General features: G+C 52.4%; 2 protein-coding genes across 3 annotated transcripts in view; one reads left to right on the top strand and one right to left on the bottom strand.

The window, feature by feature from the left end:
* On the top strand, nucleotides 1–10,394 carry LOC308674968 (mitochondrial-processing peptidase subunit alpha-like). 2 transcript variants are annotated; one of them, XM_081339874.1, is made up of 14 exons: nucleotides 1–123; nucleotides 253–449; nucleotides 535–614; nucleotides 956–1,038; nucleotides 1,366–1,460; nucleotides 2,352–2,452; nucleotides 3,451–3,714; nucleotides 4,833–4,925; nucleotides 5,005–5,123; nucleotides 5,943–6,033; nucleotides 6,273–6,335; nucleotides 6,435–6,579; nucleotides 6,927–9,905; nucleotides 10,160–10,394. In XM_081339874.1, exons 1-13 carry the CDS (start codon nucleotides 77–79, stop codon nucleotides 7,094–7,096), a joined length of 1,548 nt encoding a protein of 515 aa, XP_081196000.1. In that variant the 5' UTR covers nucleotides 1–76; the 3' UTR covers nucleotides 7,097–9,905; nucleotides 10,160–10,394. The 2 variants fall into 2 exon arrangements, with proteins under 2 accessions (XP_081196000.1, XP_081195999.1); XM_081339873.1 differs by having other exon boundaries at nucleotides 6,927–7,455; nucleotides 9,697–10,394.
* The window catches only part of INPP5E (inositol polyphosphate-5-phosphatase E), a 21,031-nt gene continuing 7,803 nt past the window's right edge, over nucleotides 10,144–23,371 (bottom strand). Inside the window, exons 3-11 of the mRNA XM_081339872.1 lie at nucleotides 22,370–22,493; nucleotides 20,934–21,031; nucleotides 19,636–19,760; nucleotides 19,248–19,367; nucleotides 17,256–17,363; nucleotides 16,161–16,322; nucleotides 15,332–15,447; nucleotides 11,240–11,376; nucleotides 10,144–10,534 (exon numbers count right to left, since the gene is read on the bottom strand). Coding sequence (XP_081195998.1) covers nucleotides 10,402–10,534; nucleotides 11,240–11,376; nucleotides 15,332–15,447; nucleotides 16,161–16,322; nucleotides 17,256–17,363; nucleotides 19,248–19,367; nucleotides 19,636–19,760; nucleotides 20,934–21,031; nucleotides 22,370–22,493 — 1,123 coding nt within the window. The 3' untranslated portion in view covers nucleotides 10,144–10,401. The remainder of the gene's footprint in view (nucleotides 10,535–11,239; nucleotides 11,377–15,331; nucleotides 15,448–16,160; nucleotides 16,323–17,255; nucleotides 17,364–19,247; nucleotides 19,368–19,635; nucleotides 19,761–20,933; nucleotides 21,032–22,369; nucleotides 22,494–23,371) is intronic.

Raw genomic sequence — 23,371 nt, forward strand, 5'->3', positions numbered from 1 at the left:
CCTTCCCGCCAATCGCCGGCGCCGTCACCCCAGCGACCAATCGGCGTCCTCCTCCTCCTCCTCCTCGGCGAGCGAGATGGCGGCCAGCGCGGTGCGGAGGGGCCTTTTGGGCCCGGCGCGGAGGTGAGTCGAGGCCTCGGCCTCGATTTTCGCGTCCCCCGGCCGAGGGGACTCCTGTGGGGAACGGCCTCCCTGCCCCCGGGGCTTCCTTTCGCCCTCCCTCGCCTCAGCCTCCCCCTCCTCCCGTTGCAGGCTGGCCGGCTCGCGGCGGTTCAGCAGCGGGGGCGGCTACCCGGGCACGCCGCTGACGGCCCCTCTGCCGGGGCTGCCCAAGCCCGCCTTCGCCGGCCTGGACGGGCCGGAGGGCTTCGAGACGGAGGTCAGCGCCCTGGAGGGCGGGCTGCGCGTGGCCTCCCAGCGGAGGTTCGGGCCCTTCTGCACCCTGGGCGGTAAGGGGCGCGGGGGGCGGCGGCGGGGGGCGGCGGGGCCGAAGCGAGGCCGAGAGCTGACCGTCTCCCCCGCCCGTCTGCCCAGTGCTGATCAACTCCGGCTCGAGGCACGAAGCCAAGTACACCGGCGGCGTTGCCCACTTCCTGGAGAAGCTGGCCTTTTCCGTGAGTGCCTTTCCCGGAGGGGGGTGGGGAGGCGAAAGGGTCGGGCTTATGGCCAGCCTGCCGGACGGTCAGCGAGGCCCCCAGGCAGGCCACCTGTCCCCCGCCCCTGCCCCTGCCTGCTGGGCTCTTGGCCCGAGTTCTGCTCCAAAAGCTGCCAGCCAGCCTCGGATGCGTGAGGGCAGGGGTAGGCCGCCTTGGCTCTTTCGTGGCTTCCACGCCCAGAATTGCTGAGCCGGCTCAGAAAAGAGCCAAGGCTGCCTAGCCCTGTACTAGGGCTGAGTTGCCTTTTATTTTTGCCTCCTTGACCCGGTTCCTGCTTTCTCCCTCCCTTCTCCGTTTAGTCTACGGCCCGGTTTAGCAGCAAGGATGAGATCCTTCTCACGTTGGAGAAGCACGGAGGCATCTGTGATTGCCAGGTGTCAAGGTCTGTTTCCTGTCGGGCATCCTTCGACAAATCCGAGCCGAGCCGAGCTATGTGTGGCTTTTGACTGGAACCTGTTTGGCGTATGGCGTCCTTTTTCCTAACTCTGTCTATGTGGAGATTCTCAAATTATCCACGTCGTAGTTACTGAAAAAGCATCTTTGGGACTTTTCCCGGCTCCCGTTTTAGCATGTGATCTGTCCTTCACAGGGAGGCTAAGGGGAGATTCTGTCATTCGAGTTTGCTTTGAGTGATGCCATTTTTCACACCCTGGGTGGAGGCGACCATGCCACCCCAGTAGAACATAAAACCAATTTGCTCTTCTTTCAGGGATACCACAATGTACGCTGTTTCTGCAGATAGCAGGGGCCTGGACCCCATGGTCAGTCTCTTAGCTGATGTGGTTCTTCAGCCCAGACTGTCAGGTAATCTTCTAGTACATATATATATATATGTGTGTGTGTACAGAAGGTGCCGTGACAATCTCACCTGGCAATCTAGTTTTTTATTTATATATAATAAATTTATATATATGTATATATATATGTGTGTGTGTGTGTGTGTGTGTGTGTGTGTGTGTAGTGTCATTTGGGTTTTTGGAGGTATCAGGGCAACGTTTCGACGAAATCTCATCCGTCATCCTGAGGCTGGTGACTTCAGCTTCCTTCTTCTGGGAGAAGTGTGTGATAGTGGCTGTTTTTTCTTCTTTTTTAAACTGCCAGAGGGGGTGTGTTCTGTGGGTGGAGGCTTGGCTGTGTTCTGATGGGTTGGAGGTGTGCTCTGATTGGGTGGGGCCTTAGCTGTGTTCTGATTGGGTGGGGATGTGTTTTGAGTGGATGGGCTGGTCTCAGCTGCCAGCCTTAGACCTGAACTGGGAGTTGTGCTGCTTTTAACTATACTTTTTAAAAAGTATAGTTAAAAAAGTAGATTGCCAGGTGAGATTGTCACGGTGTCTTCTGTGCTTCAAGAGAAGAGAGCCAGGCAGGATTTCGCTGTCCCGCCTGAACGCAAATTGCGTTGCCATAAAGATGTTTGTGATTTCTGCCAGAGGAAAATGTGGTGCAGTGGCATCATTTGGAAAGACAGGAGTGGGAGAGACCAAGGTGGCAGGAGTGGGGGGGCTGTAGGTGGGTGTGCCCAATCCAATTTATCTGCTGGGAAGGAACACAGGTTGATTCTGTGGGATTTGGTGGCCATTTGGGAGGTGGGTAGGAATTTTCCTCCCCCTCCAGGGGGGTTGGGCCATTGTCCCTTGGGAGGAGGTTGGGTCCTGTGGCCTGGATCCAAAGGGGTTCCTCCTTGGCTTCTCTTGGCAGATGAGGAAATCGAGATGACTCGTATGGCGGTCCGCTTTGAGCTGCAGGACCTGAACATGAGGCCCGATCCAGAGCCGTTGCTGACTGAGATGATCCATGCAGTAAGGCCCTCTGGCGTTCTGCCCTACAAAGCCCCTGAGCTGTTCGGTGGCCTTCTAATCCGGATTGAGCTTGGGGGTGGGGCAAGTGGGCGAAGGACCCTGTGATCAGCGTGCCAGGCAGGGCAGCCCCTGAGGAGTTTGGGGGGGCCGTGGGGGCTTCCTCAGTCTCACTGGGAATTCCCTTCCGGTGGTGGATACAGGAGCTGAATGGTTTTCAGAAGAAACAAGCTTGCCTTTGTTAATGATAAGCATCATTGTGCCCATTATGTGTGCCGGAGCACAATAAGGCAAAACATGTTTTGCTAATGCGTTGTGTTCCTGCCTGCAGTTTGGGAAGTGAAAGAATAATCCAGTGGTGTGCAGCACTGCAGAACGCAAAGTCAAAACGGGGCTTTGTGTGAGTTTGGGTGCCCCCACCCACCCCCAAACTGTCTTTCCTTCTGGACAACAGAGTAGTGTGATGTTATGCTTTGGGGGGGGCACTGTTGATTTCCCCTGTAATCTGCACTATTCTTGGATCGTGCAGCCCAAGATCCAATGCTCCGCCTTTGTGGGGGAACCTCGCCTGCTGCATCTGCACCCATCTCTGCTCAAAGCCCCTTGTCAGCTTACTGGGCCCACAACGCTTCACACACGGAATCGCTTGCAGGCCATGATGTTGGGGGCCGAGGAAGGTTCCTTCAAAGATGTTCTCAAGTAGCTCAGGCCGTGGATCAGGGAGACCTGGGTTCAAATCCAGGTTTATCAGACAGTGAAGGCATACCATCAACTGTTTAATCCATTGCACTCTTTAGGAGAGGCTGTTATTTTCTTAGATACGGAGCTTTCTCTCCCTTGTGCTCACTGGAGCTTCTATTTTTTATCCGCAAAGTTGAGCAGCAAGGGCTCTTCTGGGTGCCGGTGGCCAACAGCAATCCTAAAGCAAGAAAGTCTGGTCAAATATCTGTTTGGTCATTGCCTTCTTTTCTGAAAATCATTTGCGTTTGCCCTTCCCACAGGCAGCTTACAGGGAAAACACCGTGGGATTGAACAGGTTCTGTCCGGCAGAGAACATTGAGAAAATCGACAGGACGGTCCTCCACTCGTACTTGAGGAATTACTACACACCCGACCGGATGGTGTTGGCTGGAGTGGGAATTGAACACCAGCAGCTTGTGGACTGTGCTCGGAAGTACTTCCTGGGAACCGTTCCGGCGTGGGGAAGTGGGAAAGCCGAGGAGGTGGACAAGTCAGTTGCCCAATACACTGGCGGGATCCTCAAGGTGAGGAAGGGGAGGCAGCCAGGAGTCTATTGCTAAGCACATTGATTTGTGCTTTAGATTGTAAGCTGCCCTGAGTCTTCGGAGAAGGGCGGGATATAAATGGGATTACAAAAAAAATATTGGCAGGTTGGGAAGCAAAATGTTCTTTGCATCTCTCGGTTACATAAAGTGATTTATTATGATGTAAAATGGAGGGTTTGCCTTAAACTGGTTCTCAGAGCAGCTAGAAGAAAGTTAAAGTGGAAAAAAAAGATCGGAAGGATGTGCAGTACGCATAGAATGTAGCCAGTTACTGTATTTCCTTTGACCATGAAGGCTGGGAATTATGGATGTTGATCCAAAATATCTGAACATCATCAAGGTCTTTTGAAAGAGGGGGAAGCTCCAGAAAGATTGGATTTGCAGTGCTTCTAAAGGCTGGAAAGAGGAGGGAACACCGTGCTCGGCTGGTGGGAGGAAGCTCAGACCTCTTTCGGCAGGCAGCTGTTCCCTTCCCGGACATCTGGGGAAAGCCAGCGCCGTAGTTTTGAGTCAGGCTCCATTACAGTCATAAGTCGAAGATTCAAAATGGAACATAAAGAGCCGCTCACAACTATAAAAATAAGCAAGCATTAAAAGCAGTAAAAGGCACACTTTCAAAAGCTGAAGGTAAAAAGAACACTCTAGATCAGGGCTTTTCAACCAGTGGTGCGGGTACCACCTGTGGTACATTGGCACCTGGCAGGTGGTACGCGACCATCCTAGAGAAGTGGTAGTGGGGGAGGGGAACGAGCGGAACCGGTGGCCGCACCGCACAAACCTAAGCTAGAGATGGCTGGAGCTGCAGGGCTGTCGGGGCTCAGCGGAAACGCCAGGCTCAGCGCCAGGCTCCAGTGCCATTGTAACTTCAAACAGTCACTAAATGAACTATTGTAAGTCGAGGACTACCTGTACTTCATCACTTTTTTCTTTTTTGAGGGGGGTCATCAAGGTTTTGACCCCTTGCTAGGCGACTGGTGGTACTCGGATGTTGGCATATCCTAAAAGTGGCACAATGGGTGAAAAGTTGAAAAGCCCTGCTCTAGGGCCAATCGCTAGGCGCACAAATTCCCATGGGGCCTCTCTCCCTCTCTCTGCAGCTCGAGAAGGACATGTCCGACGTGAGTTTAGGGCCGACCCCCATCCCAGAGTTGGCCCACGTCATGATTGGACTGGAAAGCTGCTCCTTCCTGGTAAGTGTCCACTTCTAGCTGGGGCGGCCCTTTTGCTTGGACGTCCGAGTGACCTTCCGGTTTGGCTTCTCTGCCCCAGGAGGAAGACTTCATCCCCTTCGCTGTCCTGAACATGATGATGGGGGGCGGGGGGTCTTTCTCGGCTGGAGGCCCCGGCAAAGGCATGTTCACGCGGCTGTATCTCAACGTCCTCAACCGGTACGTCTCTCTGCCTTCCCTGAAGGAGCCGGAAGGCTTCGCTGCTAAGAGCCAGGAGCGGAGCCAAGCTGGGCCAGAGCCTGGGGGTGGGGAGGGTGCTGACCTTCCATTGGGAAGTTGGAGGGGGGACTGTCTGAAGGGCCAGAAAAGTAGCCGGTTTATACATGGTGCTAAATCCTAATTAGCTTTAATTGTGGGGTGTTATTGTTTCAGTTTTGCTAATCCAGCAGTGATAGAGCTCCTGCTGCAAGCACAAAATTGATTGTAGCCTGAGAGAAGCAGACGGGTTTGCACAACACGCTGAATTGCTGCGCAGTCCTGATCTGGGTTGTCCCCAGTCAGCTTTTGCTTCTCCCGGGAATGTTATCTGCGAGTTTAGCAGAATTCTTCAGGAAATCCGACCGGCCGATACTTCTCTTTCTGCGTCATAGTCGCCTTCCCTGGGCCAACCGGTGGCTGGGGCTGATGGGACATGTGGTCCGGCTCTTGAGCAGGGCCTACAGTTGCAAGAGGCAGTTGGGCAGGAGTAGGCAACCTTGGCTCTTTTTTGACTTGTGGACTTCAACTCCCAGAATTCCTGAGCCAGCATGAGGGAACTATGGCCTCCTCATGACTCATGGACTTCAACTCCCAGAATTCCTGAGCCAGCATGGCTCAGCTTGGAAACCTCTCCCTTTCCCCTTGGCGTGGCAGGCTCAGGAATTCTGGGAGTTGAAGTCCACGAGTCATAAAAGTGCCAAGGTTGCCTACCACTGCTCTTGGAGAACCCTACAAGGCCGCTGATGTTCACCCGTCCCCTTCTCTGCCGCTCTCTCCCAGGCACCACTGGATGTACAACGCCACCTCCTACCACCACAGCTACGAGGACACCGGCCTCCTGTGCATTCACGCCAGCGCAGATCCCAGACAGGTGAGCTGGTCCTCGGAATGGATTCCTCACCTGCCAGGAGGTTGGGCTACCTCTACCAGGCCAGCAGGCGAGGGAGCAGCAGTCCCCAGTGCCCCCTTGCCTGGCCTGGCGAGCAGAAGGCCGCCTTGCCTGCCCTCACCCCAGAAGTCTCCTCCGAAGCTCTCCACCCTTGAGGAAGGGAGAGGCCTTGGATGGAATCGGTTGTCACGCTCGGCTCCTCCGCGTCTCCTCGATTGCAGGTCCGTGAAATGGTGGAAATCATTACGCGGGAATTTGTGTTAATGGCTGGAACGCTGGGCGAGGTAAGAAGTTGGGGAGGAGGGTTTACGTCGGGGCCTTGGGCTCGGAGCAGAGCCCTCTTTCAGAGGCTGGAGTGGCTCTGCTGCCTCCCCTCCCTGTAGGTGGAACTGGAGCGGGCCAAGACCCAGTTGCGCTCCATGCTGATGATGAACCTGGAGTCTCGGCCAGTCATTTTTGAGGATGTCGGGAGGCAGGTCTTGGCCACGGGTGGGAGGAAGCTGCCGGAGGAGCTCTGTGTCCTGATCGGTAAGCGAAAGCCTCAGCTTCCTGAGCTGCAGCTCGACGGAGCCTCCCCACTTGGGGAGAAAATTCTGGGAGGGGTCCTTGATTTCTGAGTCTGCTGGCGAAGCGAGCCCCTCCCTTGCTCTGCAGCCCGAGGGCCCTTGTGGCATTTTACTGCCCTCCCTAGCCGGAGGCCTCCCCCTTGGGCGCTCTCTCCCTCTGCTCCTCTTGGGTCTCTGGGCCCGTTCTCTGCGGATTCTGAGGGAACGTGGGCCAGGTGGGGCGGTGGCCCATGTTGTGGTGGAGCAGCAGCCTTGTGTGGGAGCCGCACAAACTGATGCTGTGGTTGCCTCTCTTTCCCTCCTGCGCAGACAGAGTGAGCGCCAGTGACATCAGGCGGGTGGCGACGAAGATGCTGCGGAAGAAGCCGGCGGTGGCTGCCCTGGGGGACCTGCGGGAGCTGCCCAGCTACGAGCACCTCCAGGCCGCCCTTGCCAGCAAGGACGGGCGTCTTCCCAGGGTGTACCGGCTGTTCCGTTAAGGTTGCGGCTGCCCCACCGAGGGGTTTGGCCGAGACGACCCATTGCTTGCCATGTGCTTCCTTCTCTGCCAGGAGGGCAGCTTGGCACGCACAGCGGGCATCAGAGGAAGGGGGTTGCCAGAGCAGTTTCCACGTCTGTTCAAATTCTGTTCAGCTTTAAAATAACTTATTTTGTGAGACTCAAACTAAACGAGGAGGCCGGACGGTTGAAGAGAGCTGCTCCTACGAATGCGATTACTATTTTGGTATTTCAAATTCCTGTCCTCATTGATTTGTCTTGAATTAAGGGACAATAAGTCTGAGCCTGCTCCATGGCGAAGAATACAGATAAAAAGAGTTAATGAGGGTGCTACACTGTGGTATGTTGACCTTTGTTTCCAAAATTTAAGTTTAAACTACGAGTGGTAAATCAATGGTATTTTCAATTGGTAGCAACAAAACTGAATCTTAAGATTGGGAGATTTATTCACAATCTACATCGGGTTTTTAGTTGCAATAACATTTTTCAGGTGCCTTTTTTTGTTACTCTTGACCCAAGATGAGAACTTTTCTCATAGACATGTCAAACAAGCGACGTTACATGATGTCACACAATGTATTGGGACAGTTTTGCCATTGCTGGCAATGGGGTGGGCGCAGCTTCCGGATGACGTGTCTGGCCGGCAGTTTGACACCCCTGTCATAGGGAGTCTTTGACTTAGGACCACAATTGGAACCAGAATCTGTCGTAAGTTGTCATAAATTGAGACATCTTGTGACTGGACCTGACTTTACAACCACCTTTATAGCAGTAGTAAGTCACCACAGTCCCAAGTGTGAACCCAGCTTAAACCAATGCTATTTTTGCCAGAAACTGGCAAAAGAGTCACAAATCAGCCATGACTGGGATACTGCAACTGGTTTTAAATGGGAGCAGGTTGCCAAATGCTCAAATGGCGGTGATGTGGCTGGAGGTCATTCATTCAAACTTAGGCGATAACTGTTTAGGGAGGCCCTCATTAATTTGAACCATCTTAGGACGAACTGCCTGTAATGCTCTAGAACAGAGGTCCCCAACCTATGGGCCACGGCCCACTACCAGGCTATGGCCTGGCCTCTTGGCCACTGGGCTGCGTGAGTGGCTGGCCAGTGCATGTGCGTGTGTGCTTGTTTCCTGTGCTTGCGCCGGCGCTAGCCAAGCTCTGAGTTGCTGGCACGATGCGAGCCTCGCACCAGTGCTAGCAGCCCCATTTGTGGAGCGTGCATGCGCGTGGAGCTACATTTGTGTGCGCGTGCGCGCATAAAGGTGCCTGCCCCTCCCTTTCCCACCAGGCCAACCCAGAAAGGTTGGCAACCCTTGCTCTAAAAACCGCTTATGAGGCACTGATTGGTCCACTTCTTGTGCACTTCATGTTTTCTTCCCCCCCACACACACACACCTGGTGAGAACCTGTTCTCTCATGCTCTGCTGGCTGACAAAATCCTCCTTTTTCCAATGCGTCAAGGAATTTCTGTTGAGAGGAAAGGATCCTGGTCTAATTGCAGAGGGAGGAGAGGACTGCTTGAAAATAGCCTGAAGTATCAGCTGAATAAATAGCCAGTTATCTTCCTCTTTCCTCGAGTGATTCTTTGCCAGCCTCCTTGTCCTCTGCAGCAGGATGGCCGATTCATGGCTGCCGTCAGTCGGCCCCCTCTGGTCCCAAGGGAATCTTGGGCCCATTTACTATAGCTGGAATTCGCCATGAATTTGCTCTGCTGGGGTTTGCTTGGCAAGGAATCCACCCCAGATATCTTTCATGGAGTTGCCACATTGCAGGCTGGAGGGATGCTCTGGGGCACAGCCCTCCTGCCACAATCCAGCGCTTGCAAGCAGCTGTACACGTTATACATGCACATTCTGAATCTTGTAATTAATGCTTAATTCCCGCACAGAGGGAAAGAGAAAAGTGGTATTGCCCATTGAAAATACTGGAATTCCTTTGATGAGGTTTTAAGCTAAGCTCTAGGTAGGGAATACAGAGTAGATCGGTTGATGCACTACAACAGTGGTGGCGAACCTACAGCACACATGCCAGAGGTGGCACTCAGAGCCCTCTCTGTGGGCACGCGCGCCACTGCTGCCAGCAGCTTGTGCAGGTCCATTGGGCTGCCGCCCGTAGCGGCAGCCCCACCCAACCCAAAGAAGAGGCTGGCTAGCAAGCCCTAGTAGAGGTGGTAAGCACGCCCACACCCAGCAAGGCCACCCTGACCATGGAAGGCTGGATCCCCATTGGCGCCATGGCTCCCCAGTCCCGGCTAGGATTGCGTGCCTCCCCCCATCTATGCTAGGCCTGCCCACCATCCCACCAGAGACCCCCTGGATCTCCCCCAACCCTGCCCATGAGCAACATTGAGGTGGCAGTGCCCACCCCAGCCACGCCCACCCAGTCTGTCATGACAACCGCAGCCACGCCCTTTTTGGGCCATGCTCCTGCTAAGGGCACCACAATGCTTATGTGGCCCTGGCACTTTGCGATAAGTGGGTTTTGGGTTGTGGTTTGGGCACTCGGTCTCTTAAAAGGTTTGCCATGGCTGCACTAGAAACGCATTTCTTAAGTTCTGTATCATCCTTTTATTTCAAGGAATTCTGAACCCAAGCGCAATCCAGGAAAATGATGACTAAACCTGAGGAGGGGAAAGCTTAGCTACTTGCCACCCACCGGTAGCGGCTAAAATTGGCCCTTGCTATCGAAAATACTGGTTTTTGCCGCCACTCGAGGCCCTGTATTGAGTGGAATCGGTTTCCACTTTCTCTTAGTTAATGGCAGGTGGCGGCTTGTCTTCACTGAAGGTAAGAAACGCACCCTGTGACCTCCTCAGGCTGGGACTTTCTGAGTCTTCCCTCGCCCCTCCGGCATTCCAGGGACCTTTCTAGAATTCTTAGGAAAAATGTTGACTTTGGGGGGGCCCAAACTAGGTTGGGTGCGCAATTCACTTCCTAGCTAAAGGCTTAGAATGTGTTCCCGAGATGGTCCTCAGAAATAGCTTCCCAACCCGAGCAATGTTTGTGGCTGGTGTAACGCTGACAATGCCAACACCCTGCAGGGTTTATTCCAGGATCCTCCTCGAGGAACAGGACACGGGAACAGCAGCTTCTTGAGCAGGAAGAGGCTACGCGCTTGATAAAATCTGGATCCGATCCGTGAGCCCCCCCCCAGCCATTTCCAGCCTTCTTCGCTTTTGTGGGTCTTGCTGACGCCCTTCCAGCCTGGTTTACGCCGAACGAGCTGAAGGAGGCCTCGTCCGCGCTTCCTTTCGCTTGGCCCGGAAGTCTTGGATGCCTTTGGTCAGGAAACAGAACAGATAGCGCTGGATTTCTGGTTTTTGAGAGCTTGTTTTTTCTGAAGTTGCCTTCTGATCCGTCTCTTTATGCCAGTCAAATAAAGTTCTCGGTCAAATAGGCCTGCAGCCAGCGGGATGCTGTAGGTGAATGGGACAAAGCACAAACCGGCTTGTCAAAACTTACATACATATATATGTGCGCTATATTGTTTTACACCCTGTGGGACCCGTTCCAAGAACTGGGCATCCTGGTTTTCCCTCATTTCATCTTTCCACGGCCAGGAAACACTAGCAGTAATTAAATTAGATTCCCCCACCCCCTTGGTTGGGTCAGTAACCTTTTCACACCATGTGGACCACCGTGCACAGATGCCAAAAATAAAACGTGCCTTTAAAAAAAAAAGATCACAAGACCGTATAAGATCTTGGCTACTCCGTGAGATTTTGAATAGTTAAGAACGGTTACAAAGACGGAGCAGCGTATTCTTTTAAGTAGAGGTTAGCAGAACTACCCAACCGCCTGGTGGGTTTTATATCCCTGTCGGTCACTGAACCCCAGTTTCAGCTGTTAGGATTAAAGGCAGTTCAGTCCAGGCGTGGGGTGGCCGATGCCCCTCTACCTTCTCACGGTTAGTTCTGACAGGCACTGTTTTATCCCGATGCAGAGCCAAAGCCTCATTCCTTCTCGGCTCTGGGTTCCGGCCCTGCCCTCTGGCTTCATCGCTTGGGTCTCTTAAAGTCACAACTCGGAGCCAGGTGTTGCAATGCAAGTGTGTCTGCAGGAACGTGGGGAGGCCTCGGAATGAAGCCTTTTCAAAGGCACCGGATGGCATTCCTACTCACTTGTCCCTCCCGGGCCTCACTTTGACACGGAACAACCCGTAGACAGGGCGGTGATCGGACGTTTTGATCCCAAAGCAGGCCGAGTACTTCACGGCATGGATTTCATGCTGGTGGCGGCTGCGATAGATGACCCGGTCCTGAAAAGAGAAAAAGATGAGCAGAGCGGCTCTTTTGCTCCGGCCTTAGATCTCTGGCCCAGATACAACCTTCCAGGAGCTGCGACAGGCCACTGTCGCAGAACCGATACCTAGCTTTTGGTTTGAGTTCGGCGAACCGGTTATGATAAATCTGTTGGGCTGGTGGCGACACCGCGAGGCGTGTGGCGCCGCTGATGACATCAGTGCAATGCACGTGGCGCTGGGGATGATGTCTGCAGTGCGCGACGCGCCAGTGATAGCAATGCGATGACAGATGTGCAAGGTGCGTCGCGCCGGTGATGACGAACAGAACCCCTTGTTAAATTATTTAAATCCCACCACTGCCCACAAGGCCTTGGGCCTGGAGCCGCCCTGGACTTGAGTTTGGGGAAAGGGCTCCGAGATCTTCCTTTTATAGTTTGTAAGCTGGGTGAGCTTCCGTTGTCACGTTTCTTTCCTGCCCCTGGTAACTGAGCATTATGCAAGCTTCAGGCGGGCAAAGAGAGGGAACTGGGCCTTTCCAGGAAGCTTCCAGGGAGGGAACCACGCACAAAAGAGGAACACAATGCTCAAGGAGCGCTGGGGAGTCTTGAAGAGGCAAAACAAGGGAAGGGCTCTAGTGGCTTCACGGATGGGTCCGTGTGCTTCAGAAGGCGGAACTAGTCGCTCTGTAGGGGAGATGGGTGGCAAGAACGTTAAGTGAATAAACTCAAGAGTTTCCCACTTTCTTGCCCGGTGCTTCTAACCACTGGACAAAACCAGCTCTTACCTACGGAAAAAGGAACCCAGCTAAGTCATCCTTGTATCATTTACCTTTGTTCTTGCCAGGCAGATTTATATTGCCTTTATCCAAAGCCTCTAGGCCGGGGGTAGGCAACCTCGGCTCTTTTATGACTCCTGGACTTCCACTCCCAGAATTCCTGAGCCAGCCATGCTGAGCAGAAATGGAGAGGTTTCCATGCTGACTAAGGAATTCTGGAAGTCCACGAGTCATGAGGGGGCCATAGTTCCCCATGCTGGCTGAGGAATTCTGGGAGTTGAAGTTCACGAGTCATGAGGGGGCCATAGTTCCCCCATGCTGGCTGAGGAATTCTGGGAGTCGAAGTCCACGAGTCATGAGGGGGCCAAAGTTCCCCGATGCTGGCTGAGGAATTCTGGGAGTTGAAGTCCACGAGTCATGAGGGGGCCATAGTTCCCCATGCTGGCTGAGGAATTCTGGGAGTTGAAGTTCACGAGTCATGAGGGGGCCATAGTTCCCCCATGCTGGCTGAGGAATTCTGGGAGTTGAAGTCCACGAGTCATGAGGGGGCCAAAGTTCCCCCATGCTGGCTGAGGAATTCTGGGAGTTGAAGTCCACGAGTCATGAGGGGGCCATAGTTCCCCCATGCTGGCTGAGGAATTCTGGGAGTTGAAGTCCACGAGTCATGAGGGGGCCATAGTTCCTCCATGCTGGCTGAGGAATTCTGGGAGTTGAAGTCCACGAGTCATGAGGGGGTCATAGTTCCCCATGCTGGCTGAGAAATTCTGGGAGTTGAAGTCCACGAGTCATGAACTCTGGACTGCCCCCAACCTGCGCTCGTTTCGCCGGGACCTGAAAACCTGGCTTTTCGATCCATCTGGCCTGGCCTGAGGGGTTTTTTTAGTTTCAAGTTTTTAACATTTTTTTATCGTTGGGCTATTAATTAATTTAATTCTTTTCCATTCTATTTTTTATCTTAATTTTATATTGTCTTTTAAATATTGCCTGTAACCCCCCCTGAGTCCTTCGGGAATAGGGCGGTATAGAAAACTAATTAAATAAATAAAATAAGTAAATAAATGAGGGGGCCATAGTTCCTCCATGCTGGCGCAGGAATTCTGGGAGTTGAAGTCTATGAATCATAAAAGAGCCAAGGTTGCCTGCCCCTGGGCTAGACGGACCCAGCTCCCTCAGTCTCATCCTCCACTATTACTATAGGACAGGGGTAGGCAACCTTGGCTCTTTTATGACTTGTGGACTTCAACTCCCAGAATTCCTGAGCCAGCCATGCTGAGGAGAAATGGAGAGGTTTCCATGCTGACTGAGGAATATGGGAGTTGAAGTCCACGAGTCATGAGGGGGTCATAGTTCCCCCATTCTGGCTGAGGAATTCTAGGAGTTGAAGTCCACGAGTAATGAGGGCGCCATAGTTCCCCATGCTGGCTAAGGAATTCTGGGAGTTGAAGTCCACGAGTCATGAAGGGGCCATAGTTTCCCCATGCTGACTGAGGAATTCTGGGAGTTGAAGTGCACGAGTCATGAGGGGGCCATAGTTCCCCCATGCTGGCTGAGGAATTCTGGGAGTTGAAGTTCACGAGTCATGAGGGGGCCATAGTTCCCCCATGCTGGCTGAGGAATTCTGGGAGTCGAAGTCCACGAGTCATGAGGGGGCCAAAGTTCCCCGATGCTGGCTGAGGAATTCTGGGAGTTGAAGTCCACGAGTCATGAGGGGGCCATAGTTCCCCATGCTGGCTGAGGAATTCTGGGAGTTGAAGTCCACGAGTCATGAGGGGGCCAAAGTTCCCCCATGCTGGCTGAGGAATTCTGGGAGTTGAAGTCCACGAGTCATGAGGGGGCCATAGTTCCCCCATGCTGGCTGAGGAATTCTGGGAGTTGAAGTCCACGAGTCATGAGGGGGCCATAGTTCCTCCATGCTGGCTGAGGAATTCTGGGAGTTGAAGTCCACGAGTCATGAGGGGGTCATAGTTCCCCATGCTGGCTGAGGAATTCTGGGAGTTGAAGTCCACGAGTCATGAACTCTGGACTGCCCCCAACCTGCGCTCGTTTCGCCGGGACCTGAAAACCTGGCTTTTCGATCCATCTGGCCTGGCCTGAGGGGTTTTTTTAGTTTCAAGTTTTTAACATTTTTTTATCGTTGGGCTATTAATTAATTTAATTCTTTTCCATTCTATTTTTTATCTTAATTTTATATTGTCTTTTAAATATTGCCTGTAACCCCCCCTGAGTCCTTCGGGAATAGGGCGGTATAGAAAACTAATTAAATAAATAAAATAAGTAAATAAATGAGGGGGCCATAGTTCCTCCATGCTGGCGCAGGAATTCTGGGAGTTGAAGTCTATGAATCATAAAAGAGCCAAGGTTGCCTGCCCCTGGGCTAGACGGACCCAGCTCCCTCAGTCTCATCCTCCACTATTACTATAGGACAGGGGTAGGCAACCTTGGCTCTTTTATGACTTGTGGACTTCAACTCCCAGAATTCCTGAGCCAGCCATGCTGAGGAGAAATGGAGAGGTTTCCATGCTGACTGAGGAATATGGGAGTTGAAGTCCACGAGTCATGAGGGGGTCATAGTTCCCCCATTCTGGCTGAGGAATTCTAGGAGTTGAAGTCCACGAGTAATGAGGGCGCCATAGTTCCCCATGCTGGCTAAGGAATTCTGGGAGTTGAAGTCCACGAGTCATGAAGGGGCCATAGTTTCCCCATGCTGACTGAGGAATTCTGGGAGTTGAAGTGCACGAGTCATGAGGGGGCCATAGTTCCCCCATGCTGGCTGAGGAATTCTGGGAGTTGAAGTCCACAAGTCATGAGGGGGCCATAGTTCCCCCATGCTGGCTCAGGAATTCTGGGAGTTGAAGTCCATGAGTCATGAAGGGGCCAAAGTTCCCCCATGCTGGCTCAGGAATTCTGGGAGTTGAAGTCCACGAGTCATGAGGGGGCCATAGTTCCCCCATGCTGGCTGAGGAATTCTGGGCGTTGAAGTCCATGAGTCATAAAAGAGCCAAGGTTCCCCACCCCTGCTCTAGGCCAGTGCAGGCAAGCTTTTTGGCCAAAGGGTGCTGTGTATGTCGTAGGAATTGTGGGAATTGGGGACAGAATGGTTGGCTTTTGGGTGCCCTTTTCTGCTTGGAGAGGTTCCCGGGGGGGGGGGGGAATGCCTGTTTTCTTGCTGCCTCCCCCCCCCCACCAAACCCTTACCGTGTAAGAAGGCGTCCTCTGCTTGGAGGTTGTGTCATAGGTGTCCTGTCCAACATCAAACTTGTAGGAAGGACGGAAAAAGATGGGGGCCTCTTGGAACCCCTTAAATATAGAACCTGTGCAAAGAGCGGATCAGGCAAGTCAAAGGACTGAACCCCAAAGTCCCAGCCTTAAGGGCGCCCCAAGACATACAGCCACTCTGCCATTACGTGCCGGGCTGCAGCGAGTGGCAAACTGAGGATACTGTTCTTAAGCCACAGTTGCATGAGAAAGGCTTTGGCCACACCGATCTAAGTCAAAAGCCTCCCAGCCAGACTGAGAGCGAGCCACGGGGGTGCTGGGTTGGATCGACAAGCTCAGCGTCTTAACCCACCGTGTCCCTTAGTAATCCCTTAAAGACAGGAGGAGAAACCCCTGAGAAACCCCCAGGATCAGCTGACAAAATGCTCCTTGGAAGAGCTCTTTCTTTAGCACCTTCCCAAAAGAGAAGGAGCAGGCTTGACCCCCAACAGGTCTGGACCTCATGGCCCTTCACGGAAAAGAGATTCTGCCCAGGTCAGCTGAGGTGGCTGGGATAATTCTGTTTGGAGAAGGTCATCAGGGACTAACAGGCCAAAACCAACTCTCTCAATTGCACTCCGAAACCAAGCAGGAGCTGCGGAGGGCATGGGGCACAGGTTGCCTTCTCGAGAGGGAGGGAGGGGGTGTCTTCAGAGGGCCCTCACAAAGGTCCCCGAGCAGGCAAGAGCTGAGGCGCTGAGACTGCAGGGATGGAAGGGAGTGGGGCCGGTCCGTGCCAAAACCCAGGGGAAGGGAAGGGGGTGCTCACCCCTCTGCATTTCCTCCAGCAGTTGGTCGTGCTGCAGCAGCCGTGGGACGTCCAGCTCCTGGCCAGGGCTGAGGATCTGCTCGACCACCTCCCGGTTCTCGTTCAGGCGGAAGTTGAAGTCTCCGAACCAGAAGACGTTGTCAAAGCGGGTGGTGACGTCCGCTGCAAGGCCAAGCAAAGGATGGGGGGGGGAAGAAGAGTGGAGAAGAGGCTACACATTTAGCCCAAGTCTTCCCCAACACCTGTGCAGAATTACTGGACAGCCGGGTTGGGCCGGGTGTGTGTGTGTGTGCTCGATCGAGGGTGCAAGTCACTCCATTCAAAGCTTGCCAACGGAGGAACTCAAACCGTTTCGAGTCTCAACTCTGAATTCCCGTACACAGAGTCCTTGACTTAGAACCACCTTTGACCCCAACATTTCCCTTGTGAAACCAGACAGGTTTTTGTGGATGTTACCCCATTTTATAACCGTTTTTGCCACGGTGGTTACACGAATCGCTGCAGCCGTTAAGTTAGCAGCAGGGTTATCGTGTGAATCTGCCTCCCCCGTTGGCTTTGCAGGTCAGAAGGGCACAAAAGGGGGGACCGCGTGACATCCCCGGGACGCTGCGACCCTCATAAAGACACGCATCCGAATTTTGATCACGTGACCCTGGGGAGGCTGCAACGGTCACAAGCGGCTTTTTCCAGTCCTGCTGTTAACTTCAAACAGCCGCCACACAAATGGCTGCACTTACAATTCTGAATTTCTGGGTGACTTCATCCCATTTCTTGACACACGGCAACTGTAATCTAGTGCTAATCTCAGCAACTTTTGAAATGCATGGATTTCAGTTCCCAGAATTCTTAGCATCGGCCTTGCTGGTTGGGGAATTCTGGGGTTAAAGCCCACACATTTCAAAATTGCCGTTCCCTCCAAGTCTGATTTTTGTCGCTGGGACCGACATTTGGGGCCGAGGCCAAATCGGTGACCTTCCAGAATAGAGCTTTCCTCTGGCTGCATCACGATGGCGGTGCTTATTTGAAAGAGAGAAGTCCGTCTGCATGCGAGGAACAGAGAGGGAAGGAAGCCTTTCCCAGGGCCAAGTTACTCACAGGGACTGGATCGATACGGGTTGGTATCCGGGATATTTCTGGGCAGCGAAAGAGCCTGGATGGTTTTGTTGTAATCGAGAACCCGCTCGTTGACTTTGCCATCTCCGGCTGAAAGAAAAGAAGGCCACGTAGGGCTGGTTCCGGTGGGGGGGAAAAAAAGACTCAAAGCAGCACTTTCCACTGGAAACGACTTCGGGAGATTTCTCTGTCTCTCTCTGAAGGAGAGGAGAACAACGCTCCCCGTGCTGACTTCAATCCTCAGAAGGGCCAAAGCTCTGCAAAATGGGAGGAGGAGGGCCTGCTGCAAGGATCGGGATCAGTGTCCCACTAAAAATCAGGCAAGATTCTTTTAGAACAATCTCCAACGCAAGGCTAGAATTCTGAAGATCGGGGAGAGGAATGAGGGCCACCGAGTCCAGTTGAGGGTCAGTGGTTAGCCCAGCTGTCGGGCCAAGATCCAGAGATTTCAAGTGACCCGTTTCCCCACTTCCTCCTGGGAAAGACCAGAACTCCTGGCTGGGAGACAGTGGGGAAGGGAAGGAGAGGGGAGCTGGAATTCTAAGGGTGCCAAATGTTGCAGATCGTGGACCTCAGGCTGGGGAGTGAACAAGGCTGGCAGCTTTCCTCTGCCCACTCACCTTCTCTGAAACAGGACTGCTGTGAAATCTGAACTCTCAATGGAAACAGCCTCATCAATGTGAATTTTATTATTTTTTCTGTTCAATCATGTCCGATTCTTAAAAGACTACCTGGACAAGTCCCTGCAGTTCTTCGGCAAGGTTCCCCCCCCCCTCTTTTCTAGACACGAGAGAAAATGACCGGCCTGCTTTGTGCCAAGACAGGACTAGAACCAGGGTACCTTAACCACAACACCGAACCGGGTCTCTTGTTCAGTTACAAAAGCACAACGTGTCTCCTACATCAACCCTCGGGGTGTGTCTTTTATTCTACATGCACTATCTTTGGAAGAGAGGGAGAAAGAGTTTATAGGTGCATCACCTGAGCAGTTGTGTTCATTTATTTGAGAAGGGAAACCTGTATGGGTTCAACCTGGTGGGGTAGAAATCTCCAAATGTCATACTGGAGAATTTCCTGAGAATCGTCACAGGTCAGGAAATGCTATATGATTGCAGGCTCCAAAAAGGCAGGTGCGGATGTGTCAGAATCCGTTTATATTCCATCCCTAACTCCCTCTCTGTGCAAACCTAAATCTCACCCCCTCACTGGATTCTGCCATTCCCAAGGAGGGGAAGAGAAGATGTTAATTGGCCATCCCTATCCATTAGATGCAAGGTTGTTTATTCAGCCTGCCTGGGGGCCATCACAAAGATGAGGGAAGAAAACCTTTGAACTGAGAAGAACAAAGAAGGTGGGCAGGCAGAGATTCTGGTTTGTATCTCTGATTGGAATTTGAAGGGGAGGAAGCAAATGTTGTAAATGCATGGAAGATCCCTTTTCCCATGGAAGGTTTTGACACCTGAAACTTAATTGATCCGGGACTGACCAAATGGACTGAGGGGAGGGGTTTTTACTCGGGGACACTTTAAAAGTATCAGTCTGCGACACAGTTTCCAGATCCTGTCTAGATTATCCACTTGTCAATCATGTTTTAGTAAAAATTCCTGTTTGGACTATCCTGTCTCCAAGAGTTCTTCTTCCCTAAGACGTGGATCGGGGAGGGTCCTGACATTATTTTTTATTTTATTGATTTATTTTAATCCCATTTATATCCTGCCCTTCTCCGACTGGATTTAAGTCTAGGGACGAAGGAACAGAGGGGGAGGAGTGTCCGGTGTTGTCCATTTCTTTGTAGACACAGCTTCCTCACCTTCTGCAATAACTCCACATATCTACCTTACTTGCATTCAGTTGGGAACAGAGCACAAAGCAGGCAGCTCGGCTGGCGCACCAGTTTACAGAGCTTTGGGGGGAGTGGAAAAAACCTACTTTGGCTCCAATGCAGGCGCAAGCGGAGCTTGAGGAGATACTCACAGGTAAAGTGGGAAGTGATGAAAAGGAAGGACGTGCCAAAGAAAGTGAAGCAAATTCCTAGCGCACCCTTGGTTTTGAACTGAGACACGATGCGGGTTGTCACCGTGGCGCATTCTACCTCTGTGGGAAGAGAGAAGCGGCACAGCCTCTCACAAGAGTGCACAGATCGGACAGGGACAGAACAAAACGAAACAAAAAAAGGCGGAAGGGGTGAAAATGCGGCAATTCAATGATGGGGTTCAGTTCCATCTCCTGAGCACACAGCTCTCGTTTTGGTTCAGCTTTCTCCCCGCCAAACAAAAAACACGCTGTCTGGCGATTCACCAATAATCCCCTGGCATTTAGTGACTTGAAAGGCCCCTCGAAATTTATCCCTGGCCAGGCATACCTGAGCAAAACCAGATGAGATCCCTCCGCAAGAAGAAGGACAGGTAAAGGACGCCGTGAGCAGCTGCGTAAGACATGACGTACTGCGGGCCCAGCGTGGCCTGCAGGCGAATCTCCCACTCTCGCCTGCAGAAAGGAAGCAAAGGCAATCGGCCGCTTGGTCCTGGAGCGACTCTGAGGTCAGCAGGCCCAATGCAGGCTCAAAACAGGAGCTCTGGCCAATCGGGCTGATTAAGAGGAGCCAGGATCTCCCAGATCTCTTCATTCCCACTCGTCCCATGGGCTCGGGACCCTCCCTTTAGCTCCCAATTCCTTGCAGTGACTGCCCATGTTCACTCTTCTCCTGGATGCCAGCCTCCGGTCACGCACGCGGAAGACTGTAGACAAATGAAGAGGAAAGGAGAAGGTGGGACTCAGGGTTGCCAAGGGACCCCTTACGGCCTGGCCCCAAAAGAGGCCTGCACCTAAGAAGACGCCTCACCTGGCTTTATCAGAAAGCTCTGCTTCATTGCCAAAAGGGAGAGAGGGCTTGCGACAGCCTTAACCCGTGCAATATAATGATCCTACTTGTACTGTGTGGTTGTTCTGTTCCAGCCTACAACCGGCCCTGTCTGTGTGTCAGGGACAACCCCTTTTTCCTTTTTACAGTCAATAGGCTGGAAAAAACCAACCCAAATTTATGTACAGTTCAAACAAAAAAGCAACAGAATATTTCCTTCAATAAATGATTCAAAATATGAAACGAGTCAACAAACAAGAGTCAAACAGATTAGCAAAACCAGACCAGGATTCCCTTAGAATGTCTCCAAACGGTTGCCTTCAGCAACCAGCCCCACCCACACCTTCCCCTTTTCTTATCAGTCCCAAGGCGTGGCTTCTCACTGCCTTCTCCTCCTCTCACTGAGTTGCCTCATTGATTTTCTCTGCTCTGCTGGATTGCCTTCTGCTTCTAGCGTCTTTGAACAGATTCAGCTGTGAATCCTCTGAGTCCGACCCCTCCTCCTCACACAGCTGAGCCTTGTGAGGAACACGACTGGAGGGGCCAGGCTGAGAGTCCTTCAGGGCATCAAAGCCTCCCTCTGACACCGAAGGCTCTCCAAACCCCTCCTCCTCCTCCTCCTCCTCCTCTTCAGAATCATCAGACTCAGCTGCTGGGAGCACAGGCTGACACGGAATGACAACAGTGGTGATTCTCAGGAGGTAGGACAAAAGATAGATGGATGGATGGATGGATGGATGGGAGGGAGGGAGGGAGGGAGGGAGGGTCCCTTAGCTGCAAAGCTGCTTCTGTTCCCATACCTATCTGGACAGCCTTCTTGGACCCCTATCACATACATGTCCTGGGCGTAATCAGGGTCAGAGGGCAACAGGAAGTCATCCAGCACCTCAGGGAGTTCCTGCAAGGGGAAAAAAGAAAAAAGACCTTTCCAACTGTCCACGAGCTCTGCAGGTTCATTTGAGGCCTCTTAGCTGCCAGCTGAAGAACAAGAAATGACGCAGGGTATCAAATCCATTTTTCTGCCTGCAGGATGCAAATACTTTTCCGCTCACCTGGGTTGGAACCCAGCAAATGAACAAACGTGCCATTTTCTGATCTGTTCGGGGAAATTATTTAATCCACATTATTTGGAGGATTAAGGCGACTCTGCTTCTGCTGCTATCCCAACACGCTACTTGTGAAATGCCACACAAACAAGTACTTGCTTCAGGTACACAAGCATTCTAACAAGGACAACTTCAAGTTCCGTCTATAAAGTGGCAAAACAAACAAACAAAAACAAAACCACACAAAGAGAGGCTCCTGTTTTCTTCATTTTTCTCATCCACAGCTCACCTTCACTAAGCTGGGTTGACCTAGCTCAGGGGTAGGCAACCTTGGCTCTTTTGTGACTCGTGGACTTCAACTCCCAGAATTCCTCAGTCGGACATTTTGATGAAACTGCGGGCTTGGATCCAGACCAGGGGTCTTCAAACCTGGCCCTTTTATGACTCATGGACTTCAACTCCCAGAATTCCTCAGTCAGCATGGGGGAACTATGGCCCCTTCATGACTCGCGGACTTCAACTCCCAGAATTCCTCAGCCAGCATGGCTCAGCTTGGAAACCTCTCCCTTTCCCCTCAGTGTGGCTGGCTCAGGAATTCTGGGGGTTGAAGTCCACGAGTCACAAAAGAGCCAAGGTTGCCTACCCCTGAGCTAGGTGCTTCTTTCCACCTTTTTATTACATTTCCCAGAAAATTTGTTTGTAAAAGAAAAGCTGGAAGGGATTAAAAAAACAAAAACAGAACCAAAACACTCTGTATGTGGGATGGACGAGCTGCAAGTGGATTTATGGATCCTAGGCTGCTGGTTTGTCCCGACAAGTCGCACATACCCTTACTGAACGCACTCCCAAACGGTTTGCATTAAAATATGAACTTTACGTGCAAAATTAGAACCATATAATGATGCTGTCTGGAAATATCTGCAGGGTTCCTAGAGCCGAAGGGCGAGTGTACAGTAACGCTTTTCTGGGGAGAAAAGCCTGTGTGAGCCTGACCTGCAATTTTGTAGGCCAAGCTGAGCTGAGCATATGGCTCGCCCTTCATCCTTCATCCCGCGTCTGCCGGGCAAGACGCTTCCAAAGCAGCTCCGAAGCCTCGGGCCTCACCGAACCGTGCCTTTCCTTTTCCTCCTGGACTTTCCAAGTGGAAACCCTGGTGATTAGAGACGGAGGTTGAAGCCTGACTTCCTCACCTTTTGGCCCTGCATGTTCCAGGTGGCTACAAAGATGCCCATGGTGCGATCAGGAAAATACCGGTTCAGCTCTTCTGCTCCCAGGAGGGCACCACTAGCAAGAAGGCTGCCTTCCAAGTAGCTTCTGTAGAAAAGGACATTCTGTTTTGTTGCGTCAGGATACTCCATGGTCTAGGCTTATAGGCTTGACCAGGGGTCGGCAACCTTAAACACTCAAAGAGCCACTTGGACCCATTTCCCAGAGGGAAAAAACCACTGGGAGCCGCAAAACCCGCGCCCGTGTGTGCACACGCTCACGCACGCAAGGTGGGGGGGAAGCTTGATTGAAGAGTTTAATTAAAAAGAAACAGAGGATGCTGTGCATGAGTTCTCTCTCTTTCTCTCTCTCTCCCTCCCTCCCTCTCTCCGATCTTCTGCTCACCTGGCAAGCTGGCTTCACGCTGTTCTCAGACAAGCTGGCACACATTCTTATTGGGCTGGCTCTCCTGCCCTGCTTTCGGCTGCTTCCTGCGGAGACTCAGCAAAGGCAGCAGCCCCGCCCAATAAGCTTCTCAGCTTCTCGGCCACTCTCTTTTTCACAGAGAGAGAGAGAGAGAGAGGGAGAGAGAGAGAGAGAGAGAAGGGAAGCACAAGTGCCTCTCTGTGTCTCTGTCTCTGTCTCTCTCTCTGCAAATGGTGGAGGACGACTGGGAGCAGCAGAAGAAGGCTGAAAGAGCTGCATGTGGCTCCAGAGCCGCAGGTTGCCAACCTGTGGGCTTGACTTACCTGTGGAAAGTCAACCAACACTGAAATCAGGACTTAGAAGTCAACTGCCTAAGACAGGAGGAAGAGGAGAGCCAAGACTTTCTTAGCATGGGGCCCCAAAGTCTCATGACAGCCTTGGCAAAGTTCTCTCCTGAAAAAAGCTTAGCTGGCGTTGGAGTGATGGTGGCTGTGGGGGGTGGGGGAAGGGAGACAGACAGAGAGGTCTTCTTCAGTTCAGGGAGACATAACAATTAGAAT

This window comes from Vipera berus, assembly GCF_964194415.1.
Source record: "Vipera berus genome assembly, chromosome: 15".
Lineage (NCBI taxonomy): Eukaryota > Metazoa > Chordata > Lepidosauria > Squamata > Viperidae > Vipera > Vipera berus.

Bases quoted from the DNA above. Each gene is read 5' to 3' on its own strand.
- LOC308674968 (XM_081339874.1), top strand. From the start codon at position 77: ATGGCGGCCAGCGCGGTGCGGAGGGGCCTTTTGGGCCCGGCGCGGAG. The intron at 1,039-1,365 runs GTCTGTTTCCTG...CTCTTCTTTCAG, and splicing joins TGTGATTGCCAGGTGTCAAG to GGATACCACAATGTACGCTG. The intron at 4,926-5,004 runs GTAAGTGTCCAC...TCTCTGCCCCAG, and splicing joins TGGAAAGCTGCTCCTTCCTG to GAGGAAGACTTCATCCCCTT.